Raw genomic sequence first — 21,818 nt, 5'->3', positions numbered from 1 at the left:
ATTTGATCTCAACATGCAGCTGATTTGTTTCTATTGGGTTTTTTTTTTTTGCCTGTGAAGCTTTGTATTTTTAATCCAGCTTATTTTGGGAAGAGATGAACAATTCCTGTGTGTTGTTCATGTTATTGAGGATATTTAATGATTGTTTTGCATGAGTATATCAGAGGTTTATTAGTTACATGACTATCATTTGGCTTCCATTTTGAACACTTAGAATTTATGGCTTCTATACATGGTTTTATCTATTTTCTGCACAAATTTGCTTAATTTGGAATAATTTTTTCTTTGATTTTTTTTTCTTTTTTTGCGGTGGTCCTTTTAGTTTTGATTCTGAGTTACTGCACTTAAAAACCAAAGATAGCATTTTAAATCAAGTAAAGTTTGCTGTTTAAGAGGTTCATCTAGCAACTTTAATGTATTTTTAAGAATTTATTTGGTTTATATAATGCTGGTAAGTATTGAAGTCACTTAACTATAGTGTCCAGCCAGTAGATTGGATCTATGTGTAGATGGTTTGTGTTTGCCACTGGCTTACTTTTATCATGCTGGATGCTTAGCAAGGGAAAATTCTGTCTTGTGTAGATTCAAACCTTGTATCTAGTCCTTCTTCACTATTTTCTGTGATTTGGTGATAATGAAACTTTCAGAAAATGAGAAAGAAATTTGCTAAAAATGAGATTGATTTTTTAATGTTAGCAAAAATGATCTCATTTTTACAAAATTATTCCTTAAAAAAATCTTTTGTCTTTTAAATTTCACACCAAAATTGAGACTTGAGTAAATTGTTTCTTTTCTAGTATAAAACATTAAAATAGTTATTTGACATAAATTTTATAAATTCATACCAATGCAAATATTTTTATTGTGAATTTTTTAAAGTTCTAGTTTTGTATAAAGTCAGGAAATACATATTTTGTGATTCAGACCTCTTAGAACCTGTGTATAAATGATCATCTGTGGGTCTTTAATTTCATATAACTTTTCTTGCTATTTCTAAAATGTTTTTGAACAGTCATTTTGTATTAATTTTCTTAGTACCCTCACCAGAAAGAAGATAGAGCAGCTTTTTAATTGTAGACGTTTTAGGACATCTAACTAAATTTCAATCTGTTTCCTGCCTTTTTGATTTATTATTTCATGAGCTCCAGGAACTTCTGGTATAGATCTTCATGGCATAGTTGTATTTTCTAGTAATAAAACCTTCATTTCAAGATACTGATTTGTACCTGTGATTTTATATAGATACTAAAATTTTAAAGAGCTTCATGGCTTTATAATCTGGTTATTCTTATTGCTTAAGAACTAATCAAAGGCCCATACTCTACTACAGGGCATATGTTCACTGCTGTGTTCTCACATAAAATATGTAATATTCTTTGTACTTTTTTTGAACTGCTTTACATATCATCCTTTGAAATATGTGATATTTTAAGTCTTGAATATGATTGTTTTATATTTCTTAAAAGCATGTACTTAATTAAATTTAGGATCTTAATCTGAAATTTGTTAACTAAGTATTGTCATTGTGCACAATATGTATACAAATTTTAAATAAATTTTGTGACTTTTGTGTATGGATGCAGTGTTTCCACCTTCTAAAAATATAATAAAGCAGTTTTCTCATGTCTGATTTTAGATCTTCTTAAAAGATAAAATTGTAGTAGTATGTATTTCAAATTAAATGGCCTATCAGTGGAGCATATTGAACTACAGGTGATGTTAAGAATTTTTGTTAACTTTCAAAAACTGCAGTTTCATTTTTTTTCCTTTGTAAAAAAGTTCAAATTAATGAAATTCAGATATATTTAAGAATGTGTCTTATGTATTTGTGGAGACAATCATTAGCACAGGGTAATAGTGAGTAGAGAGTGTAACTTGCATAGCAAAATTTTTAGCAGATCAGGATTTTGGTTTTGGATTCTACTTTTGTCTTTGCCACTAACTAGCATTGTTTCTTTGGCTAAGTAATTTTCCTTCTCCTACACCTGATTTTTTTTTTTCATCTAAAAATAACATAGCTGCACTCCAAAATCATTTCTTTTAATTCTAACATTTTATCTTGCTTCTATTGTGACTGCTTCTCTAAAAGCTCCATGGTTCAAGAAATCCTTCTCTTGAATACTTCTTTTAAGAAATCCAATGTTTTTAATTACTGATTTACTTACTAGTAAGTCATGGTTTATGTTTCTTGCTTGTTAGAGCACTTAAACAGGAGATGTCACTCTTCCTTTCTAAGTAGAATTGTAATTACTGAAGGCTTTTATTTTTTTTTTTTATTGTTTGCTTGGTTTTTGTATTTTTGGGCTCATTTACTATTTGATTTTTGCTTTCCTGTAGTAGATAAAGATGACGTGAGGCATTATCTTGATGTTCATCACATAATTTAGAAGATTTACTTTGTGTGGGTTTTGTGGTCCAATTATATCTTCATGCTCAATTCCAACAATCATTGTCTGTTTGTAGGTTTTTACTCTCCCTCCCATATTGTTTTGCTTTCTCCCCTTCTCCCTTCCCTCCCTTTCAGGAAAATGGAGGCGTGGCTCCATTCCTTCCAGCTCTGCCCAGGTTTTCTGCCACAAGGGTGGCACAGCCTGTGCTTCTAATGCTTCTAATAGAGTCGTGACTGCTTTGGATGCTACACCTGTCCCAAGATGTAATATTGAGCATTGAGATTCCAGGGACAGTATCTTGTTACCTGTATGATTTTCCCAGAAACGTCTTGGAAAGCTTCAAGAAAGGAAACTTCAGAGCAAACAGAACCAACTAGGGATCATGACTATACATCCATCACATGCACACCAGCATGGGTCGAGGCCTCCAAAATGATGCTTTGCCAGCCTCAGCTGGTTCTCAAGTGATGATGTCCATCAAGTCTCTGTGGCCCGTGACTCCAGAGTTAAGGTAGTGGAGTTTCCCTTTAAAGCATCTCACAGCAGGCTTTGTAGATGGGACACATCTCACTTCAACGTGCTTACTGAGTACTAAGGTTCAAGTTCTGCCTCAGTTCTTAGCTCCTTGAAACTAAGTTACAATTTTTCAATGTAGAGCCTAGGTTTATGATATGGTGGGTCTGTGGCGCATTGGACTGGATCTGCTAGTAATAATTTCATGCAGAATCATTCAACTTATTAAATTTTTGAGACTATTTTTGACTGTTTTGGTAAAAATTGTTACGAGTTTTTAAGAGGACAAGTTTAAAATAGCCACATACAACTTAGAGAGTTTCCATCACTGTGTATGTAACCTGTTACGGAGTAATGACCATCCTCTGAAGTTTGTAGTTTTCTGCTTGTAAACTGATCATAATTATTCTCTATTACCTTACTGAAGGTGCTTGACGTGTTACAATTCTGTATTTAGCGCTGGTTTCATATTTTATGTTCAATTGTGTGATATAACATGCAACTGTATATAACTGTATTAGCGCAGTGCATGTTTCATAGCTTGTTGACATTCCTGAATTTGTGACTGAATGTGGAGATTTACATGTTTTTATCTTTCATGTAGTAGACACATTTTTAGAAGTTTAGAGCTTAAAAGATGAATAGCAACAACAACAAAACCCTATGTTTTTGTAGAATTAGCAACCGAGTCTTAGTAATGACTGCTTTAGAACTTATAAACCAAACTAAGAGTCTCATGCTCCACCAACTGAGCTAGCTGGGCACACTATAAACCAAACTAAAAACAGGGTCTTGAACTCACCTTTAGGATAACTTGACTAGGAATAGTATTTTTAAAAATATTTACTTATTTATTTGAAAGTTAGTTATACAGAATATTGGTTGTGGGTAGCAGGAGCTCAAGTACTTAGGTCATCTTTTCATCTTTTCCGCATTCCTAGCCATGTTAGCAGGGAGCTGGATTTGAAAGTTTAGCAACCAATGGGCCCAGCGTGGTAGCCTAGCAGTTAAAGTCTTTGCCTTGAATGTGCTGGGGTCCCAGATGGTCACCGGTTCTAATTCCGGCTGCCCCACTTCCCATCCAGCTCCCTGCTTGTGGCCTGGGAAAGCAGTCGAGGACAGCCCAAAGCCTTGGGCTCCTGCACCTGTGTGGGAGACCTGGAAGAGGATCTGGCCTCCTGGCTTCGGATTGGTTGAGCTCTGGCCATTGCGCTCACTTGGGGCGTGAACCATCAGACAGAAGATATGTCTCTGTCTCTCCTCTTCTCTCTATATATCTGACTTTGCAATAAAAATAAATAAATCTTAAAAAAAAAATTTAGCAGCCAAATCAAACTGGGATGCCTGCATGGGCAGCAATTAACTCACTGTGGCACTCAGGAATTATATTTTTTGTTGAGTGTTAATCTTGCACATGGTGATAAAAGATTTTGTAACTGCATGTGAACTGCTTTTCCATTCCTAATGTAGAATACAGTGTTTCACGTATTTTATATACACACACATCCATTCATGTATTTATTCATTAAAAATTCATTTCCAAAATTAATTTTAGGAAATATTTCCTGGCCCAAGAGAAATAATGTAATAAAAGACCAATTTGGAGATTTTTTCAAGAAGATACAATATACAATGTAAAGGTCTTTTAACTTCATTCTGAAACTTGTCTATCTGGGGAAGGATCTTTTGGAATTATCTTTATTTTCTAAGTTGATGAAAGCAGATGATATTTGGTTTTAATTTTTTTCTTGACAATAATTGGGAATCATCATGTTAATCCCTGTTTTTAAAGATTTATTTACTTTTATTTGGAAGGCAAATTTTAAGAAAAGGGGGAGAGAGTGAAAAAAGATTTTCCATCCACTGGTTCACTCCACAAGTGGTTGTAATTGTCTGAGCTGAGGTAATCTGGAGCTAGCATCCCCTCTGGGTCTCCCACACAGGTGTATGGTCCCGAGGCTTTGGCCATCCTGTACTGCTTTCCCAGGCCACAAACAGGGATGGGAAGTGGAGCAGCCAGGATACAAACCAGTCCCCATATAGAATGCAGGTACTGGCAGAAAGAGGATTAGCCAGTTGTGCAACTGTGCTGACCCGTTAGTTCCTCTTTTTAAAGAAGTTTGTGTCCATTTTAAGTGCACAAACTAAACTTTAAAAGAGAGAATCTGCAAACCACTGGACTTGAAAGCCCAAGAGCAAATCTTTTTGCTCGATTTCAGTTGGGGTGATCTTACTCTAATGCACTGAAATATGAATCAGGACAGAAGCCCTCAGGAAAGCAAACTTCATTTGTTCCTTCATTTGCAAATTGATGAATCTCTGTGTTCCGTATTTTTAAAAACTTTAGTTTTTTAAGAGATTTATTTTTTATTTGATAGGCAGATTTAAGAGGGAGGAGAGAGGGAGAGAGATATTTTTCATCTGCTAGCACACTCCCTGAGTGGCCACAGTGGCTGGAATTTGGCCTTGTCTGAAGTCAGAAACCAGGAGCTTTTTCAACATCTCACACAAGGGTACAGGGGCCCAAGGACTTTGGTTACCCTCTTCTGCTTTCCCATACAATAAGCAGTGCACTGGATGGGTACTGGAGTATTTGGACTTGAACTGGCACCCACATGGGATGCTGGCACTGCAAGCTTAACATGCATGGCATGTCACTGTCCCCCTAAATTTTTATGATTTGTCAGTTTGAAAAAGAAAACAAAAGGCATATAGCAGTTTATGAGAGTGATTGCTTAGTTTACTATTCAGGTGCTTTTTGCTGTTCATCTTTCTCAAACACAGTTGAAGAGGCTTTAATATCTTCTGCCATTGAGTGAATTCATGATTGAAGTGTGATTGTGTTTCTATGAAATGTAAGGACATTTCGTATCCAAAAGTAGCTAAATTTCTATAATTCCAGGTATACGGTTTTGATTGAGATATAATCAATCTTGATGGCAGAGTGAATATTTAGTCTGTAGCTGTTAGGTCATGACAGAATCATGTAACTTTATTTTGGAACATTCCTAAGGTATTCCTTTGTTACTGTGACTTAGGAATTTATGTCACAGTATGTGTAGACTTATCAACACACTTTGTCTTGAACAAAAAACTGCATAATTTTGTATTTTCCAGATGCCTTTCTTTAGTACAAGTATGGACAAATGTAGCTATGTTTTTTTCTTTAAAAAATTAAGTATTTGTTGGTGAGGAAAGGCAGAGCCAGGTATGCTGAGAGAGAGTCCTCTTGCACTATTGAACTCCACAAATGCCCACATGGGCTGAAACCAGAAGTTGGGAACCCCATTCAGGTTTCCCATGAGTGGTGAAGACCTAACTGATTGAGCTGTCATTTGCTACCTCCCAGGGTACACATGAGGAAGGAAGGTGGAATTGGGAATAAAGCCTGGATTCCAAACCAGGCTCTCCGATGTGGCATGTGGATATTCATGCAGACTCTGAACCTATATGCCTTCTCTGTAGGAATGTATTGTGACATATGATAATATTGATAAAACAAGTGTTTTCTCATGCTTTTAGCAATTTGATTAGCAAATTATTCTTTGAGCAGCATCTTGAAATTTTACTGTAAGTGATGCTATCACACTATTTTTTTCTGGCAGTGAAGAAGTCATTTACACTAACTTGTTTACTATTACTGTGTGTATAACTAATGACATCATGTTTCCTCTTTTCTCTGCCTTATTTTAGTATTAGAAATTTTGATTGATTCAGATATTAATATTTGCTGTTTACTTTTTTCTAATCAGAATTTATTAGGGAAATTATAATCTAGGTTCAAAAATAGTGTCTCACAATTTGAAGCACTGTTCATAAGATAGTGATTTATTGCACACTTGTTTTGCACAAATAGGTTTTGCTATTGAATTGAAGCCTCTTAGGTGGTATTTTGCCTTGAAATGCCATTTGTCATAAGTTGATTCATTGTTGGCATGACTTTTGTAGTTTATTGGCAGTAGAGCAAATACAGAGCATACAGAGCATGGACGGTTATCCAGCATCAAACTTCAGTTATGTCCCTGAGTTTTTTTTTAATGTATTACTTAATCATATAAAATTGAGAACTAATCAATATAAAGAATGTATTTAGGATTTTTGTCAGCATAGTTTAAAACATGGCTTTGGTAGTATTTTTAGAATGCGTCATCTGTTGGCCATTTACTTATATTTTAAAGCAAGTTTTTCTGTGTTTGGTGTACTTCACACTCAAGTATACAGCATTGTTTCTTATTTTTTCTCTCTCAAGAATTGCTAAGAAGATGCTTTTAGAAGAAATAAAAGCCAATCTTTCCTCTGATGAGGAGGGATCTTCAGATGATGAACCTGAACCTGAAGAAGGGAAAAAAAGAATTGGAAAACAAAATGAAGAAAATCCAGGAGATGAAGGTGTGCTTCTCAAACAGAAGTATATTTAACTTGAGTCTTTCAAGATGGTCTAAGAGAATTCTTAATTACATGCATTTAAAGTATTAAAATGCTTAAACATTATCATTATTCCTGTTGTTATCTTGTGAAAGTTACCATAAATGTAAGTAATGGCATAATATCTTACACAGCATATTTTATAACTTAAAAATTCTATCAATACATATGGGTTAATCTTTGTTATTTCATAATGACATAATAACTGTGATAGCTGAGATTACATGTTCTCACTATTGACACCAGAACACTTGCACAACTCTGGGCTTTTCCATAAATTATAATTGTCAACAGAGTAGCCATATAGATCCTCTCAAAGGCATACTTTGTTTGATTGAAAGGGTTTTTGATGTCTTTTCTTTGTTTAGTAGCAAAAAATCAAGTCAATTCAGAATCAGATTCAGATTCTGAAGAATCTAAGAAGCCTAGATACAGACATAGACTTCTGAGGCACAAGATATCTGTGAGTGATGGAGAATCTGGAGAAGAAAAAAAGACAAAGCCTAAAGATCATAAAGAAGTCAAAAGCAGAAATAGAAGGAAAGGTAAGAGATTTCAATTCAGAATGCAGAGATATTCTGTTTTATAAACTAATATATATATATATATTTTAAAGATTTATTTTTATTACAAAGTCAGATATATAGAGAGAGGAGGAGAGACAGAGAGGAAGATCTTCCGTCCAATGATTCACTCCCCAAGTGAGCCGCAACGGGCCGGTGCTGCGCCAATCCGAAGCCGGGAACCAGGAACCTCTTCCAGGTCTCCCATGCGGGTGCAGTGTCCCAATACATTGGGCCATCCTCGACTGCTTTCCCAGGCCACAAGCAGGGAGCTGGATGGGAAGTGGAGCTGCCGGGATTAGAACCGGCAGCCATATGGGATCCCGGGGCTTTCAAGGCGAGGACTTTAGCCGCTAGGCCATGCTGCAGGGCCCAAACTAATATATTTTTAAGTTTATCTTCATAAATCATAGGACCCGTGTATGAACTCAATAGCTGTATACTGCCAACGGCTACTTTTATGTAAGAGTGAAATAAAAAATACAGTGGGAAGACAACCTCGAAATGTGAAATGACTCAGAATATTTTTGAAACTTCTATAATACAGCACATTTAGTTAAAAAAAATTCATTTATTTTATTGGAAAGGCAAATTTTACAGAGACAGGGAGAGAGTAAGATCTTCCATATGCTGGTTCACTCCCCAAATGGCTGCAAAGACCAGAGCTGATCCAGTCCGAAGCCAGAAGTCAGGAGCCTCTTCTGGGTCACCATGCAGGTATAGGATCCCAGGGCTTTGGGCCATTCCCGGGCCACAAACAGGGAGTTGGATGAGAAGTGGAGCAGCCAGGACACAAATCAACATCATATGTGATACTGATGCTTGAAGGTGGAGGATTAGTAAAATGAGACATTGCTTTGTTCCCAGGCACATTTAACTTATAAAAAGAAACATTTACGTTTTAATAAATATGCATAAATACTATATAAAATATGTGATTTCATGCATCTGTACGAAGAAATAGTGTTTTCCTGTGGCAAAGCAAAATGTATAATTTGGGTAGGAAAACTCATACAGGTAGTCAGCTTAAATTTTCATTACTTTAGACATCTGAATTATTTTGCATTGAGGATTTACATTGTTTCCAGCATCAACAATTATATAGGGCACAAAAATGAATAAGAAGAACATGTCTTAACTAGTCTTACAAACAACCCAACTATACAAACAGTTCTCGGAAGTACAATTAAAAATTTAACTGTTCTTACCATATTCATAAAGTGGTACCACCAATTTGAAAAATTATTTGAAATGTACTATACATATAAGTAAGTATACATATAGTTAGTGAACAACTTAATGAACATGTAGGGTCTATCCAGGTCACGGAATAGGCTGTTCACTGCTAAAACCCAGAGATTACAACTCATACCATGACCATGTTTTTTTGTATTGAAATGTTTTATTATATTTTTAGATTAGTTGATTGTTAGCTTGAAGAAATTGAATCTGTTTAGAGGATGCTGGTGTAATTAGGAGTGGGGAAGCTTTTTTTCTTCTAAGGACAATTTGAATATTAATAATATTTTTTATGGGCTGTGCAGCATTGTGAACTGTAAAATTTATTGCTTTTAAGTGCCATTTGTGGTAGTCTTGGCATGACCTGACCAGATGATGTTATTGGCTTTATACCACCCACAGGCCAAACATTCCCCAGTTTTGCTACATAATGGTGGGGTTGTTGAAGAGTACAGTTTCTCTAAGTTATATGGCAGATTGAATTTAAGAAAGTGGACTATGTAGGAAGGTTTCTGGTTCCTGGTGATGTCATGGTACATGTTCAGTTCTACAAAAACAATTGAGGTGAGGTTAAGTTGAACCATGGTGTTTTGCAAGTGGAGGGCTTAAAAAAGAATGTTAGAATACTAAACATTTATAGGACCCTTTGAGCAGGAGTTTTGCATAAATGAAGACCAGAAAAATCTCTGTCATGCACAAATAAACTTTGTATCATAGAAGGGTTTTTTTTTTTTTTTTTTTTTTTTAAAGATTTATTCATTTTATTACAGCCAGATATATACAGAGGAGAGACAGAGAGGAAGATCTTCCGTCCGATGATTCACTCCCCAAGTGAGCCGCAACGGGCCGAAGCGCGCCGATCCGAAGCCGGGAACCTGGAACCTCTTCCGGGTCTCCCACGCGGGTGCAGTGTCCCAATGCATTGGGCCGTCCTCAACTGCTTTCCCAGGCCACAAGCAGGGAGCTGGATGGGAAGTGGAGCTGCCGGGATTAGAACCGGCGCCCATATGGGATCCCGGGGCTTCCAAGGCGAGGACTTTAGCCGCTAGGCCACGCCGCCGGGCCCCATAGAAGGTTTTGTGTTAATAAATATTAGCTCATTATTTTGGGAGTGCTTATCTCGCAGATTTTTTTTTTTTTTTTTTTTTTTTTTGCATTACAGCATCAGGTAATTTAACAGGGTTTATGTTCTAAGGGTGTTACTTGAGTGATCTTGACTGTTCTGAGAGGTTCTTGTCTTTGTTATATCAGAGGTGCAAAATGTTTTCTATGGTCTGTTTGGTGTCCTTGTCTACCTCAGTGTAACTACAGACTGAGGTGCCTATTGTAGTGTTTTTCAACCTGTCCTCTTTTCCATCCTTTAATGAGGTACTTGAAGTCTTCTGTTGGCTTGCATGAATTGGCTGTCTTGTTTTTCCTCTTCATCTTTGTATGCTCTCTATTTTTGCAGGAGGGTCAGGCACTGATTTGGCCCAGTCCGACAACATGAGCTCCAGGATCAAATCACAAGTCTGATTTTTCCTGAGGTCAGGGATCAAACACAGTGGTCTAGTTGGAGAACCCCCAAGAAACTTCACCTGGGAGGTCTTAAGACCTTGATTTACTTTGTGCTAGCTGGTGCAGGTTTGGGCTCAGTCTGCCCCTACCAGAACCTGCCCAACACACAGCTGTTAGGAGCGCTGGTATGTGCTGTGACCTAACCTTTCCGGTCTCTCCCCAGTCCTAACTGTTGTGCTTTTGGTTGGGTGCTTTGACCTGACCCAGGGAGGCCCTCCAGGTTCCCTCTTTTGATCCACTCCTTCTCAGCTACCTTGATTACCTGCGTATGGAATGGCCTGGTCCATGGAAACCCTCAGGAATTATGTTTGAATGCCAGTCAGGTACTCAGTGATTCCCATTGCAGCTTGCACCTAGTCCAGAAACCAGTAGCGATGCTTGGCCCCCACTACAAGCTCCTGGCAGTAGCAAAAGTCATTGGGTGGTCCCACTTGCCATGTATGGTGGGCATACCACTCCCTTCCTCCTGGATCTTTAAACAAAATTTAATAGGCAACTGTGCTGGCACACTGGTACACTTTGTTCAGAGTGCCTGTCAGCTGTTGGCTGCTTTTCACCCAGCAGTATGACACTTGCATAGGTACTATGCAACCTACGTAGTTGTCTGGAGATGAGGGTAAACTATGAACAAGTTAATTTAGGAGGAGTACAGGTTTTCATTTAAGGATATTTTCACATTTTTTGAAAATTAAATTTTCAGACTGATACGTTGGATGAATTATGCTGGATTAGAATTGCACTTAACCACTAAGTTTGCTATTATATCCATGTGTATACATGTGTCAATACTTCCAACTTCTAAGCTGCTTAAGCAATTTAATTGTGATAAACATATCTAACATTATATGTATCATAAAACCCACCATTGCAAGCATTTTTAAGTGTGTAATTAAATATATTGTCATTAAATATGTACATGTTGTTACGCAGTCATGACCAGTTTTCTTCTGACATCACAATCACTATATATATACTGATCATTATATACTGGTTAAACAATATCCTTTACTGCTTTCCCCACTTTTACCATTTTTTTTTAAAGTCTGTATTCCCCCATGGTTTATAGTTAGAGTAAAACTTTGGTTCTCATTTTAAGTCATGATAGAGCTTACTTTTTTTTTCATTTTTCAGTAACAGATTTACAGAAATTGTACGAAAACAACACACCATTCATATTTATGTTTTCCCTGGAAATCTTACGCATTTATCATTAGTATAGTTTTCAAAACCAGGAAATGAGCATTGATACAATCCATTGACTAAGCTAGGAGTTGGCAAAGTATATCTGTGGTACAAATCTGACTGTCAGCCACTTTTTATTGTAAATAGTTTTATTAGCGCATAGCCATACTCATTCACTTACTGCTTTCACATGTGTGCAGTGACGAAGTTGAGTAGAGATGTGTAGTTGCTGCAATGATCATATGAGCCATAAGGTAAAAAATGACTTCTGATGTAAGCTTTAGTCAAATGATTAGGTTTTCCTCCACTGTTCTTTTCTGTTACAGTACCTGGTTCAGGATCCCACACTGCATTAAGTTGTAATGACTCCGTAACCAACACCAGTCTGTGATAGTTCCCGGTCTTTTTATTGATAATCTTGATACTTTTGAAAAATATTGGTCCATTGTTTTTCAGTTACCCAATATGAGAGAAAAGAAAAACAACAAAAAAATGGGGATTCCTCTCCATACTGTTGAGACACATGGGGTGCCTCTTTTCTGGTGCTGTGTCTAGAAATAGATTCTTCTGAATATTGGTTACAAGTGTCTAGTTCAATCGCTTGATTGATCAATCCTGTTGCTTCAAGCATTGGGTCCCATATGGGCTCTTGTTTGTGTCCTGGCTGCTCTATTTCCCATCCAGTTGGACATTTGTGACCTTAGAAAGCAGAAAAGGGCAACCCCAAGACCTTGGGACCCTGCACCCACATGGGAGACCCGGAGGAAGCTCCTGGCTTCTAGCTTCAGATAGGCTTGGCTGCAACACTTGTTGCCACTTGGGGATTGGCCAGCAGATCAAAGATCATTCTCTCTTATTCCTCTCTGTGTGGATCTGCCTTTCCAATGAAGATGAATAAATCTTTAAAAAGTGACCAGTACTTTCCTTACAGTTTTGGAGGTTAGCCTGACTTCTCGTTAAAAGCAGGGAACAGGAAGAAAATAGGTATGCCACTCAGAACTATACAAGCTTCCTCCCAACTTGAAGCCTGCATAACAATTATGGAGTGGTCTTTATTGTAGACTTTATTTATATTTATTTGTTTTAAAATTATTTTTATTGGAAAGGCAGATTTACAGAAAGGAGAGAGGGAAAGATCTTTGTCTCCTGGTCACTCCCCAAATGGCCACAATGGCTGAAGCCAAGAGCCAGGCACGTGCAGCACTGAGCTATCACTCTAGGCCCTATTGAAAATCTTTAAAAAATTATTTGACAGGCAAAATCACTGAGAGAAATACATACAAAACACACACACACACACACACACACACACCCTGAAAAAGAGAGAAGGGAAACACACTATCTTTGGACTAGGCCGAAGCCAGGAGGTAGAAACACTAGATAGCCAGATACTCTATGTGTATCCACATAAGTGCAGGGTCCTGAGTACTTGGACCAATTTCTGCTCCCTTCCCTGGCACATTGATGGGAAGCTGGATTGCAGCAGAGCAGTTTTGACTTGAATTGGTACTCCAGTGTAGGGTATGTAGGCAGTGTTTAGGCAATGTGGTTTAATTCACTGTGCTACAATATGTTCCCCACAATTGAAATTTAGACTTCTGGGCCCGGCAGCGTGGCCTAGCGGCTAAAGTCCTCGCCTTGAACGCCCCGGGACCCCATATGGGCGCCGGTTCTAATCCCGGCAGCTCCACTTCCCATCCAGCTCCCTGCCTGTGGCCTGGGAAAGCAGTAGAGAATGACCCAATGCATTGGGACCCTGCACCCGAATGGGAGACCTGGAAGAGGTTCCTGGTTCCTGGCTTCGGATCGGCGCAGCACCGGCCATTGCGGCTCACTTGGGGAATGAATCATTGGATGGAAGATCTTCCTCTCTGTCTCTCCTCCTCTCTGTATATCTGACTTTGTAATAAAATAAATAAATCTTTAACAAAAAAAAAATTTAGACTTCAGCCCCAAATATCCTTGCTACTCTTTGCTTTTCATATGGGTGGTAGACATCATTAATGGTGTCTCTCAGTGTATATTAGCAAGAAATTTGGAAGTGGAGCTGCGACGTTAACATTCTAATATTCAATGCCATCATCCCAAATGACATTGTAAGCACTGTACTAAGCCCCTACCCTTTATAATTGGGTTTGAAATATGTTTGAATTTTGTTTATAGATATGTGGTGAGCATCCTTATCTGAAATGTTTGAACACAGAAATGTTTTAGATAGTTTTGTGTTGTGGAAATGTATATAATATATAATGAGATACCTTGAACAGGAAACCTAAGTTTGAATAAAAAAATTTGTGTTTTATAAACATCTTTACCATGAGGATAATTTTATACAATATTAATAGCATGTTTGTGTTTTGAAGGTGAACCAAAACATGAAGTCAGTTATAGAATTTCCCAATTTGTGGCATCATGTTAGCATTTTGTTTCAATTAAAGATGCTCTGTTTCTAACATTTAAATCATGAATTGCTGTGTTCTTTATGATATAATCTGGTGTTCTTTTAAGGTTCCATATCTTAATTTGAAGTTATTTGCAAATGAAATGAATTGTACTTCTGTTGTACAATTTTTAACAATGTTTTATTCAATTCCAGTGAGTAGTGAAGATTCAGAAGATTCTGATTTTCAGGAATCAGGAGTTAGTGAAGAAGTTAGTGAATCTGAAGATGAACAGCGCCCCCGAACACGGTAAATTTTTTATTAATTTTCCAAATGGCTTAGGAGTTTATCTGAATAATTTTGCCATTGCATTATTTTTTGAATGGCTTTTTTGACCAATAAAGTATGAGAATACTTTAAAAAGTTCACAGGGAATTAAAAGATAAAGTTGAGTTTGGTGCAAAAATAATTGAAACTCATATGTGTAGTAGGCCTTCAAAATAACATGGAATGTGGCTGGTGTTGTGGTTGAGTTAGCTTACTTGCCACCATTGGTGCCAGCATCTCATAAGAGCACCAGTTAAGAGTCTTGGCTATTGCACTTCTGATGTAGCTCCCTGTTAATGTGCTTGGGAAGACAGCTGGGGATGGTCCAAAAATCTGTGGCCCTTTCACTTATATATATATAAGACATGAATAGAATTGGAGGTTCCTGGGTTTTATATTTATCAACCCATATGGGACATTTGGAGAGTGAGACAGCCCCTGGAAGGTATCTCTCTCTCTCTGTCTCTCTCTCTCTCGGAAGGTATCTCTCTCTCTGTCTCTGTGTGTCTGTCTCTCTCACACACACACACTGTGCCTTTCAAATAAGTAGATCTTTTTTTTAAATTGTCACAAATGTGTTACAAAAACAATGTCTATATTCCAGTGAAAAGCAGTGCCTGGATTTCACCCTTTTGTCACCAAAATATACTTACCTTTGAATATACTTACCTTTAAATTCAAATTTGCAGCATCTTTTATTTATTATTTTTAAAAATTTCTTTACTTTTATTGGAAAGGCAGATCAGTTTTATGGAGAGAAGGAGAGACAGAAAGAAAGATCTTCCATCAACTGATTCACTCCCCAAATGGCCACAACGGCCATAGCTGAGCTGATCTGAAGCCAGAGCCAGGAACCTCTTCCAGGTCTCCCACGCAGGTGCATGGTACCCAGGCGTTGGGCCGTGCTCTGCTGCTTTCCCAGGCCATAAACAGGGAGCTGGATGGGAAGTGGAAAAGCTGGGACAGGAGCTGGTGACCATATGGGATCCAGCGCTTGTAAAGTGAGGATTTAGCCATTGTGCTGAGCCTCTGAACTTTTTTTTGAGGTATCCTGTACAATGTGTAATAATTTGATTTGAAGCTTTTAAAATAAAAATACTGTAAATATATTTTATGTGGAGTTGAGTTTTTGTATTCTAACTTTGGTAGATTTTCCATTTATAAAATTAATATTGATTAGAGAAAACACTATTGACTGTATTTTAGGGATTGTTATTGGGGAATGTTATAGTGTAATGGATAGCAGGCTTGGTAAACTAGATCTTTGTTTTTTAATTAAATTTTGTTGTGTCTTATTTTTAATGTTGTTTACATAGTTGAGAAGGACACATGTCCATGTGGTCCACTGGTTAGGGTGAAGAGGATTGAGGCATGGAAGAAGGTGTTTGGGGCAAATGATTCAGTTCTTTTTGCTGTTCCTTGCTGTCAGACTACATTAGAATCTGGGTATTGGTGATGGTCATTTGATATCTTCTTAGAGTCCCCAAAGTGGGTAAGAGTGTTCTGAGGGTGTTACTTGAGTGGTTTTGATAGTTCTGAGACATTATTGGTGGGAACCTAGCCTGGTGTGGTCCGCCCCCCAGTTTCAGTACTTCTCAACAGATGCTGCACTCTAGCATGGCCTAGCCTGTCCCAGTCCCAACTCTCGCTGGTGGGTGCTGTAGTGTAGTCCTGACCAGCCAGCCTGCATGCATTTTTGGTGCTCATGTGAATTGGTAGGTGAAGTAGCGTAGCCTGGTGTGGCCCTCACCCTGTCCTGTCTACTGTGCTTGCCAATAGATTAGGTGCTAAGGATTGGCCTGGCCGGGGCCCACTGTCCAAGTCAGCCCACACACATGCCAACGAGTGGTGCAGCCCTTCCTGGCCTGAAATAGCTCTGGTTGTTGTAGCTGCTTGGGGAGTGAATCAACGGAGGGAAGATCTCTCCTCTGTATCTTTCCTCCTCTCTGTGTATCTGACTTTACAATAAAAAGAAAAATAAATGTTTTAAAAAATTGTTTTTCGTTGTTTTAATGGTTAATTTTAATGTAGTAATATATTATACATAGACTAACATTTGCCATCTTGTCTGTGTTTTTGGTATTATTTACTACTGCTAAGTACATTAATGCATTTTGAAGCCTTTCTCTAGGATATTTTTATTTTGTGAAATTGAAATGCTGTACTTACTGTATCATTACTCTCCTTTATACTCTCATTTAAGCCCTTGATGCCTACCATTCTACTTTATCCTGCTGTGGAATTGTATGAATTTACATAACTCATATACATGTGATTATGCAAGTATGGAGTTTTTCATTTTATGGTCACTTTATTTTACCCATCACGGTGTCCTAGTGATTCAGCCATGTTGTTATCATGTGTGAGAATTTCTGTTTTAAGGCTGAATAATATTCCATAGTATTGTTTATACCACATTTTTATATATTCCTTCATGGATGAATAATTGATGTGCTTCTGTCTTTGGGCAGTTGTGAATAATGCTAATGAACCTGAGTGTGCCATTTATCTATTCAAGTGACTGTTTTACATTCTTTTGTACATGTATACGGAAGGGAAAGTGGATCATATCATAATTCTGATGGGTACTACAGCATTTTACATTTCATCAATAGTATATAAAAGTTTGTTTGCCCACATTTTGATGAACAGTTTTGAGTTCCTGTGTATGTGTGTGTGTTTTTGCCAGTTTTTAAACAGACATACTTTTCATACAAAATGCTTTTACAGTTGTTTTAATTTGTTTTTAGCCTTTTGTAATTTACTGCAAGTTTTAGTGATTGTGAATATTTTTTTATAGAGATGTTGACCATTTATATTTCTCCCTAGAACACTCATGATTTCACATTATCTATCTTCATACTTATTTTCCAAATTCCTCCATTCTTGAAATATAATCATTAAATTAAAAAATACAAGTTAGACGGTAGCTAGAATATCTGTTTTGAACCTCTTGTGTTTTTGTTTCCAGGAACATGCTCACAAGTAGAGCATTTTCAGAATAGTACTTAATGTGTTGAAATAAATTTAATGAAATTTTATTTTGTGTTTTAAATTTATGTCAGGTCTGCAAAGAAAGCAGAACTTGAAGAAAATCAGCGAAGTTATAAACAGAAAAAGAAAAGGCGACGTATTAAGGTTCAGGAGGATTCATCTAGTGAAAATAAGGTAATTACCTTTGATTGTGTGCCTGAGTTAGAACTGATAAGACTAGACTATATAAATATGCTGTTATTGCTCTGGGATCTATTCACTAATTGCATTTTACTGGTGATTGACATTTTCCCCTTTGGGGTGGATTGGATTTATTGACATTTTCTGTCTCTTTACATATATGTACGTTCATATACACATATATACATATACATAAAAGCATTATCTTGATGTTACCAAAATGTCTCATTGTTTAATTTTTTAAAAAGATGATATATATATTTATTTGGAAGTTGCAGTTACAGAGAGAGAGAAATCTTCCATCCACTGGTTCTTTCCCCAAATGGCTGCAGCTGCCAGAGCTGGGGCAGTCTGAAGGTCTGAAGCCAGGAGCCAAGAGCTGCGTCTGAGTGTGGGCACCCAAGCATTTTGGCCATCTTCTGCTGTTTTCCCAGATGTATTTGGAGTGGCTTTACCTGTGAGTCCACAGTGTAGGCCCCATGTACCTTAATTTCTAATTGACTTTCTTTCTAAACATGCAAAAACTCAGATGTAGGGAAAACCATCCTGAATAACTTGTATATAAATAATTTTCTTCTGGCAATGAAATGTGGCAATATGAATTTCTTACATGTAGGCATGTTTACATAAAGTAAATATCATTTCTAATGCATTTGATTCTACTTTCTTTTGTTATAATAGCTTATTTTAAAAGAATTAAGTTTTTAACCTTTTTAAAATATGCAATTCTATTAATTTATCTCTTTGATTTTGCCTATTTTAAACACTTATTGCAAGTAGAATCAAGCGACATTTGCCTTTTTCTGTCTGGCTTCTTTGACATAGTGGTATGAAGTTTCATCCATTTCGCAGCATGTTTGAGAATTTCACCCTTTTCAAGGCTGGTTAATCATCCGTTTTATGTGTGTGTTTAGGCATTCATTACATGATGGATACTTGGACTATTTCTATTGTTTTATTATTTTGAATAGTACTGCTATTAATGTGGATGTGTGTATTTATGTTTGGGTTTCTGTTTTTCTTTTGTTTATGGAAAAGTAGAATTCCTGGGTTCAATAATAATTCTGTGTTTAACTTTTTGAGGAACCCTCACAGTGTTTTTTGGTAGTAGCAACACATTTGATATGCCTGCAATGTACCAAGGGTGCACTTCCTCTGTGTGCTCACCAGTACCAGTTATTTCCCTTTTCCTTGAGTGAGTATGAAGCATTGTTTCATCATGGTTTTGATTTGCATTTCTCTAGTGACTGCTGTTGGTAAACTTCTTTTCTCATGCTTACCAGCCATATCTTTGTTGTTACAAGTATGTATATTTTTTCATTTAATTTGCAAGGCAGACAGAACTCCATTGCAGGGGTTAGACCAGGCTAAAGTCAGTGGAGAGGAACTCCACCTTGGTGCTTCAAGTAGGTGACAGGAAGAACTCAGGTTCTTGATCTGTTGCTCATTGTTTCTCAAAGTGTGGCTTAGTAACAAGCTGGATCAGAAGTGTAGGAGGTAGTTCTGTGGTCAGGTATTCTGATGCAGAATGTGAGCATACCGGGTGCCAGTGGAACAATTGTGTGGAATGTCTACGGGTGTATATCTTCTTTTGAAAAATGCGGATTCCTTAGTACAGTTTTAATTGGATTACTTCTTTCTTCAGAGTGCTCTTTATTGCCTAAAATGATTTTAAAGCTTTTCAACAGGTGTTCTTTGTATGAAATGGTATAAAGTGAATGGATAAACAACTTCGTGCTGTTTCCCTCATTTTAAATTCCATAGAGCAATTCTGAGGAAGAAGAAAAAGAAGAAGAAGAAGAGGAGGAGGAGGAGGAAGATGAAAATGATGATTCTAAGTCTCCTGGAAAAGGCAGAAAGAAAATTCGTAAAATTCTAAAAGATGATAAATTAAGAACAGAAACACAGAATGCTCTTAAAGAAGAGGAAGAAAGGAGAAAGCGTATTGCTGAGAGGGAACGTGAGAGAGAAAAATTGAGAGAGGTAACCAAATTGTTTTTCTTAATATTTCTTAACTTTTTTGATACATGAATTGCGTATCTTTCAAGAATTTTTTAAGGTTTATTGATTTTTTAAGAGATTTATTTTTTTATTGGAAAGTCAGATATACAGAGAAGAGGAGAGACAAACAGGAAGATCTTCCATCAGTTGATTCACTTCCCAAGCGGCTGCAATGGCTGGAGCTGTGCCGATCTGAAGCCAGAAGGCCAGAGACTCTTCCTGGTCTCCCACATGGGTGCAGGGTCCCAATGCATTGGGCCGTCCTCCACTGCTTTCCCAGGCCACAAGCAGGGAGCTGGATGGGAAGTGGGGCTGCCGGAATATGACCCAGTGCCTATATGGGACCTTGGTGCGTGTAAGATGAGGACTTCAGCTGCTAGTCTACCACCCCATGCCCTGATTTATTGATTTTTATTGGAAATGCAGATGTACAGAGAAATGGAGAGACAGAAAGACTTTCCGTCCAGTGGTTGATTCCTCAAATGACCATAATGGCTTCAGTTGAGCTGATCTGAAGCCAGGATACAGGAGCTTCCTCTGGGTCTCTCGCATGGGTGCAGGGCTCTAAGACTTTGGGCCATCCTCTGCTGCTTCACCAGGCCACATGCAGGGATCTGGATGGGAATTATGGAGAGGTGTGGACATCAGGTGGCACTCATGTGGGATTTTAGCACTGCACGGTGGAGGATTAGCCAGTCAAGCTATCATTCCAACTCCAAGAGTGTCTTAACTAAACTCATATTTCTGGTTATGATTGGTGTTTTCTACTGGCACAATTTTATGTAACATAAAAGTCTTCATTTGATTCTATCAGTATAATTAAATTGAATGAAAGGGTTGAGATTCTTGAATGATTACCAAAATGATTGTTCTGTAATTGGGTAGTACAAAGTGTTAATTGTTTTTCAAATCCATAATATATTTCAATTTTAAACTAAAATTTTTATTGTAAATATTTTAAAATAATACAGGTAGAGATAATAGTTTAAGAAACCTTGATCTATTTGTTAACATAGTGTTAATCTCATATAAGCTGTTACTATTTGACAGGAGATCCTGGAAATTGTATGATTTAATCTGCAAGTTATTGGATATATAAGTTTAAAAAGATAGTATTTGTAGAACATTGCTGTAGTGTCATTCTTTGAGCAGGGAGCTGAATTGAAAGTAGAATAGCTAGAACTTGAACCAGTACTCTATTCTCTTATGGCATGCAGGTGTGACCTATGTTCCGCTTAATCTGCTGTCTCATGACAGTTGTCCTTGTCATTCTGTTCTTTGAAGCTTCGGAGCCAGGCATTGGCCTTTTTTTTTTTTTTTTTGCTGTTAAGGTCTAAAAGGCATGTTTTTCTTAGTATAAGGGTGTTTTCTCTAATGCAGAAATCTACTGCCTATTGTAGCCACCTTCATTTGTTAGCTAGATATGTTATTAGATAACTTCTTACACTTTGTACAGTGTTTGCTGTTGTGCAGCAATGGACTTGGTGCAGTTGATACATGTAGACTACTGACTGATGGTGAATAGCTGAAGTTTGTTAACAGCATTGGACTTTTAAAGACAGATGGTCATGTAGGCATCAGGGAGGGGGATTTGAGGAATTTACATTTCAACAGCAAGAGGGAGTCCTCTAATACAGTTTCTTTATCTAGCAGGTTCCTTTCTTCAGTCTGCTAGTTCCTGTTCCCCTGCCTGGGGAAGGAAGCACCTCTCTTTAATGTCTTATCTAAACCTGACGACTAGGGAGTTTCATACCTTTCATACCTGTTCATTTCCGTATTAACTGTTCCTGGAGCCTTCCCTTCAGAATTGCAACTAGTTCGGGCTCCACACTGTCAAGGATTCCCAGTGTCCTCTGTTTATTCAGTTGTTTCCTACAGACCTGATCAATTGTCCTCCTACAGTACAGCATTTATTGCTTTACTTGGTGCTTGTAATGTTTCGGAGTTGACTTCTTTCCTTATATCCCTTGAGCTAACTTCTGCTCATTTTAAATTCTTACTCTACAGCTTCATTAACTCTCTCTTAATTCATGTAATTGAAGAGTATTGAGACATTGCTGTTGATT

General features: G+C 37.4%; 1 protein-coding gene across 9 annotated transcripts in view; it reads left to right on the top strand.

The window, feature by feature from the left end:
• ATRX (ATRX chromatin remodeler) overlaps nucleotides 1-21,818 on the top strand; it is a 188,051-nt gene that overhangs the window by 69,153 nt on the left and 97,080 nt on the right. For 8 of the 9 annotated variants that reach the window (XR_009244520.1, XM_058658604.1, XM_058658603.1 and 5 more), the window contains 5 exons: nucleotides 7,153-7,292; nucleotides 7,697-7,873; nucleotides 14,466-14,559; nucleotides 17,643-17,745; nucleotides 19,516-19,734. Coding sequence is in view for 8 of the 9 variants with exons in the window: in XM_058658604.1 (XP_058514587.1) it covers nucleotides 7,153-7,292; nucleotides 7,697-7,873; nucleotides 14,466-14,559; nucleotides 17,643-17,745; nucleotides 19,516-19,734 (733 nt within the window). In the remaining variant the exon portion in view is untranslated. The remainder of the gene's footprint in view (nucleotides 1-7,152; nucleotides 7,293-7,696; nucleotides 7,874-14,465; nucleotides 14,560-17,642; nucleotides 17,746-19,515; nucleotides 19,735-21,818) is intronic. The other variant, XM_058658600.1, reaches the window with a different exon arrangement.

This window comes from Ochotona princeps, chromosome X (genome assembly GCF_030435755.1).
Source record: "Ochotona princeps isolate mOchPri1 chromosome X, mOchPri1.hap1, whole genome shotgun sequence".
Taxonomy (NCBI): domain Eukaryota; kingdom Metazoa; phylum Chordata; class Mammalia; order Lagomorpha; family Ochotonidae; genus Ochotona; species Ochotona princeps.
The sequence above is the reverse complement of the archived record's forward strand: the minus strand, read 5'-3'. Positions and strand labels throughout refer to the sequence as shown.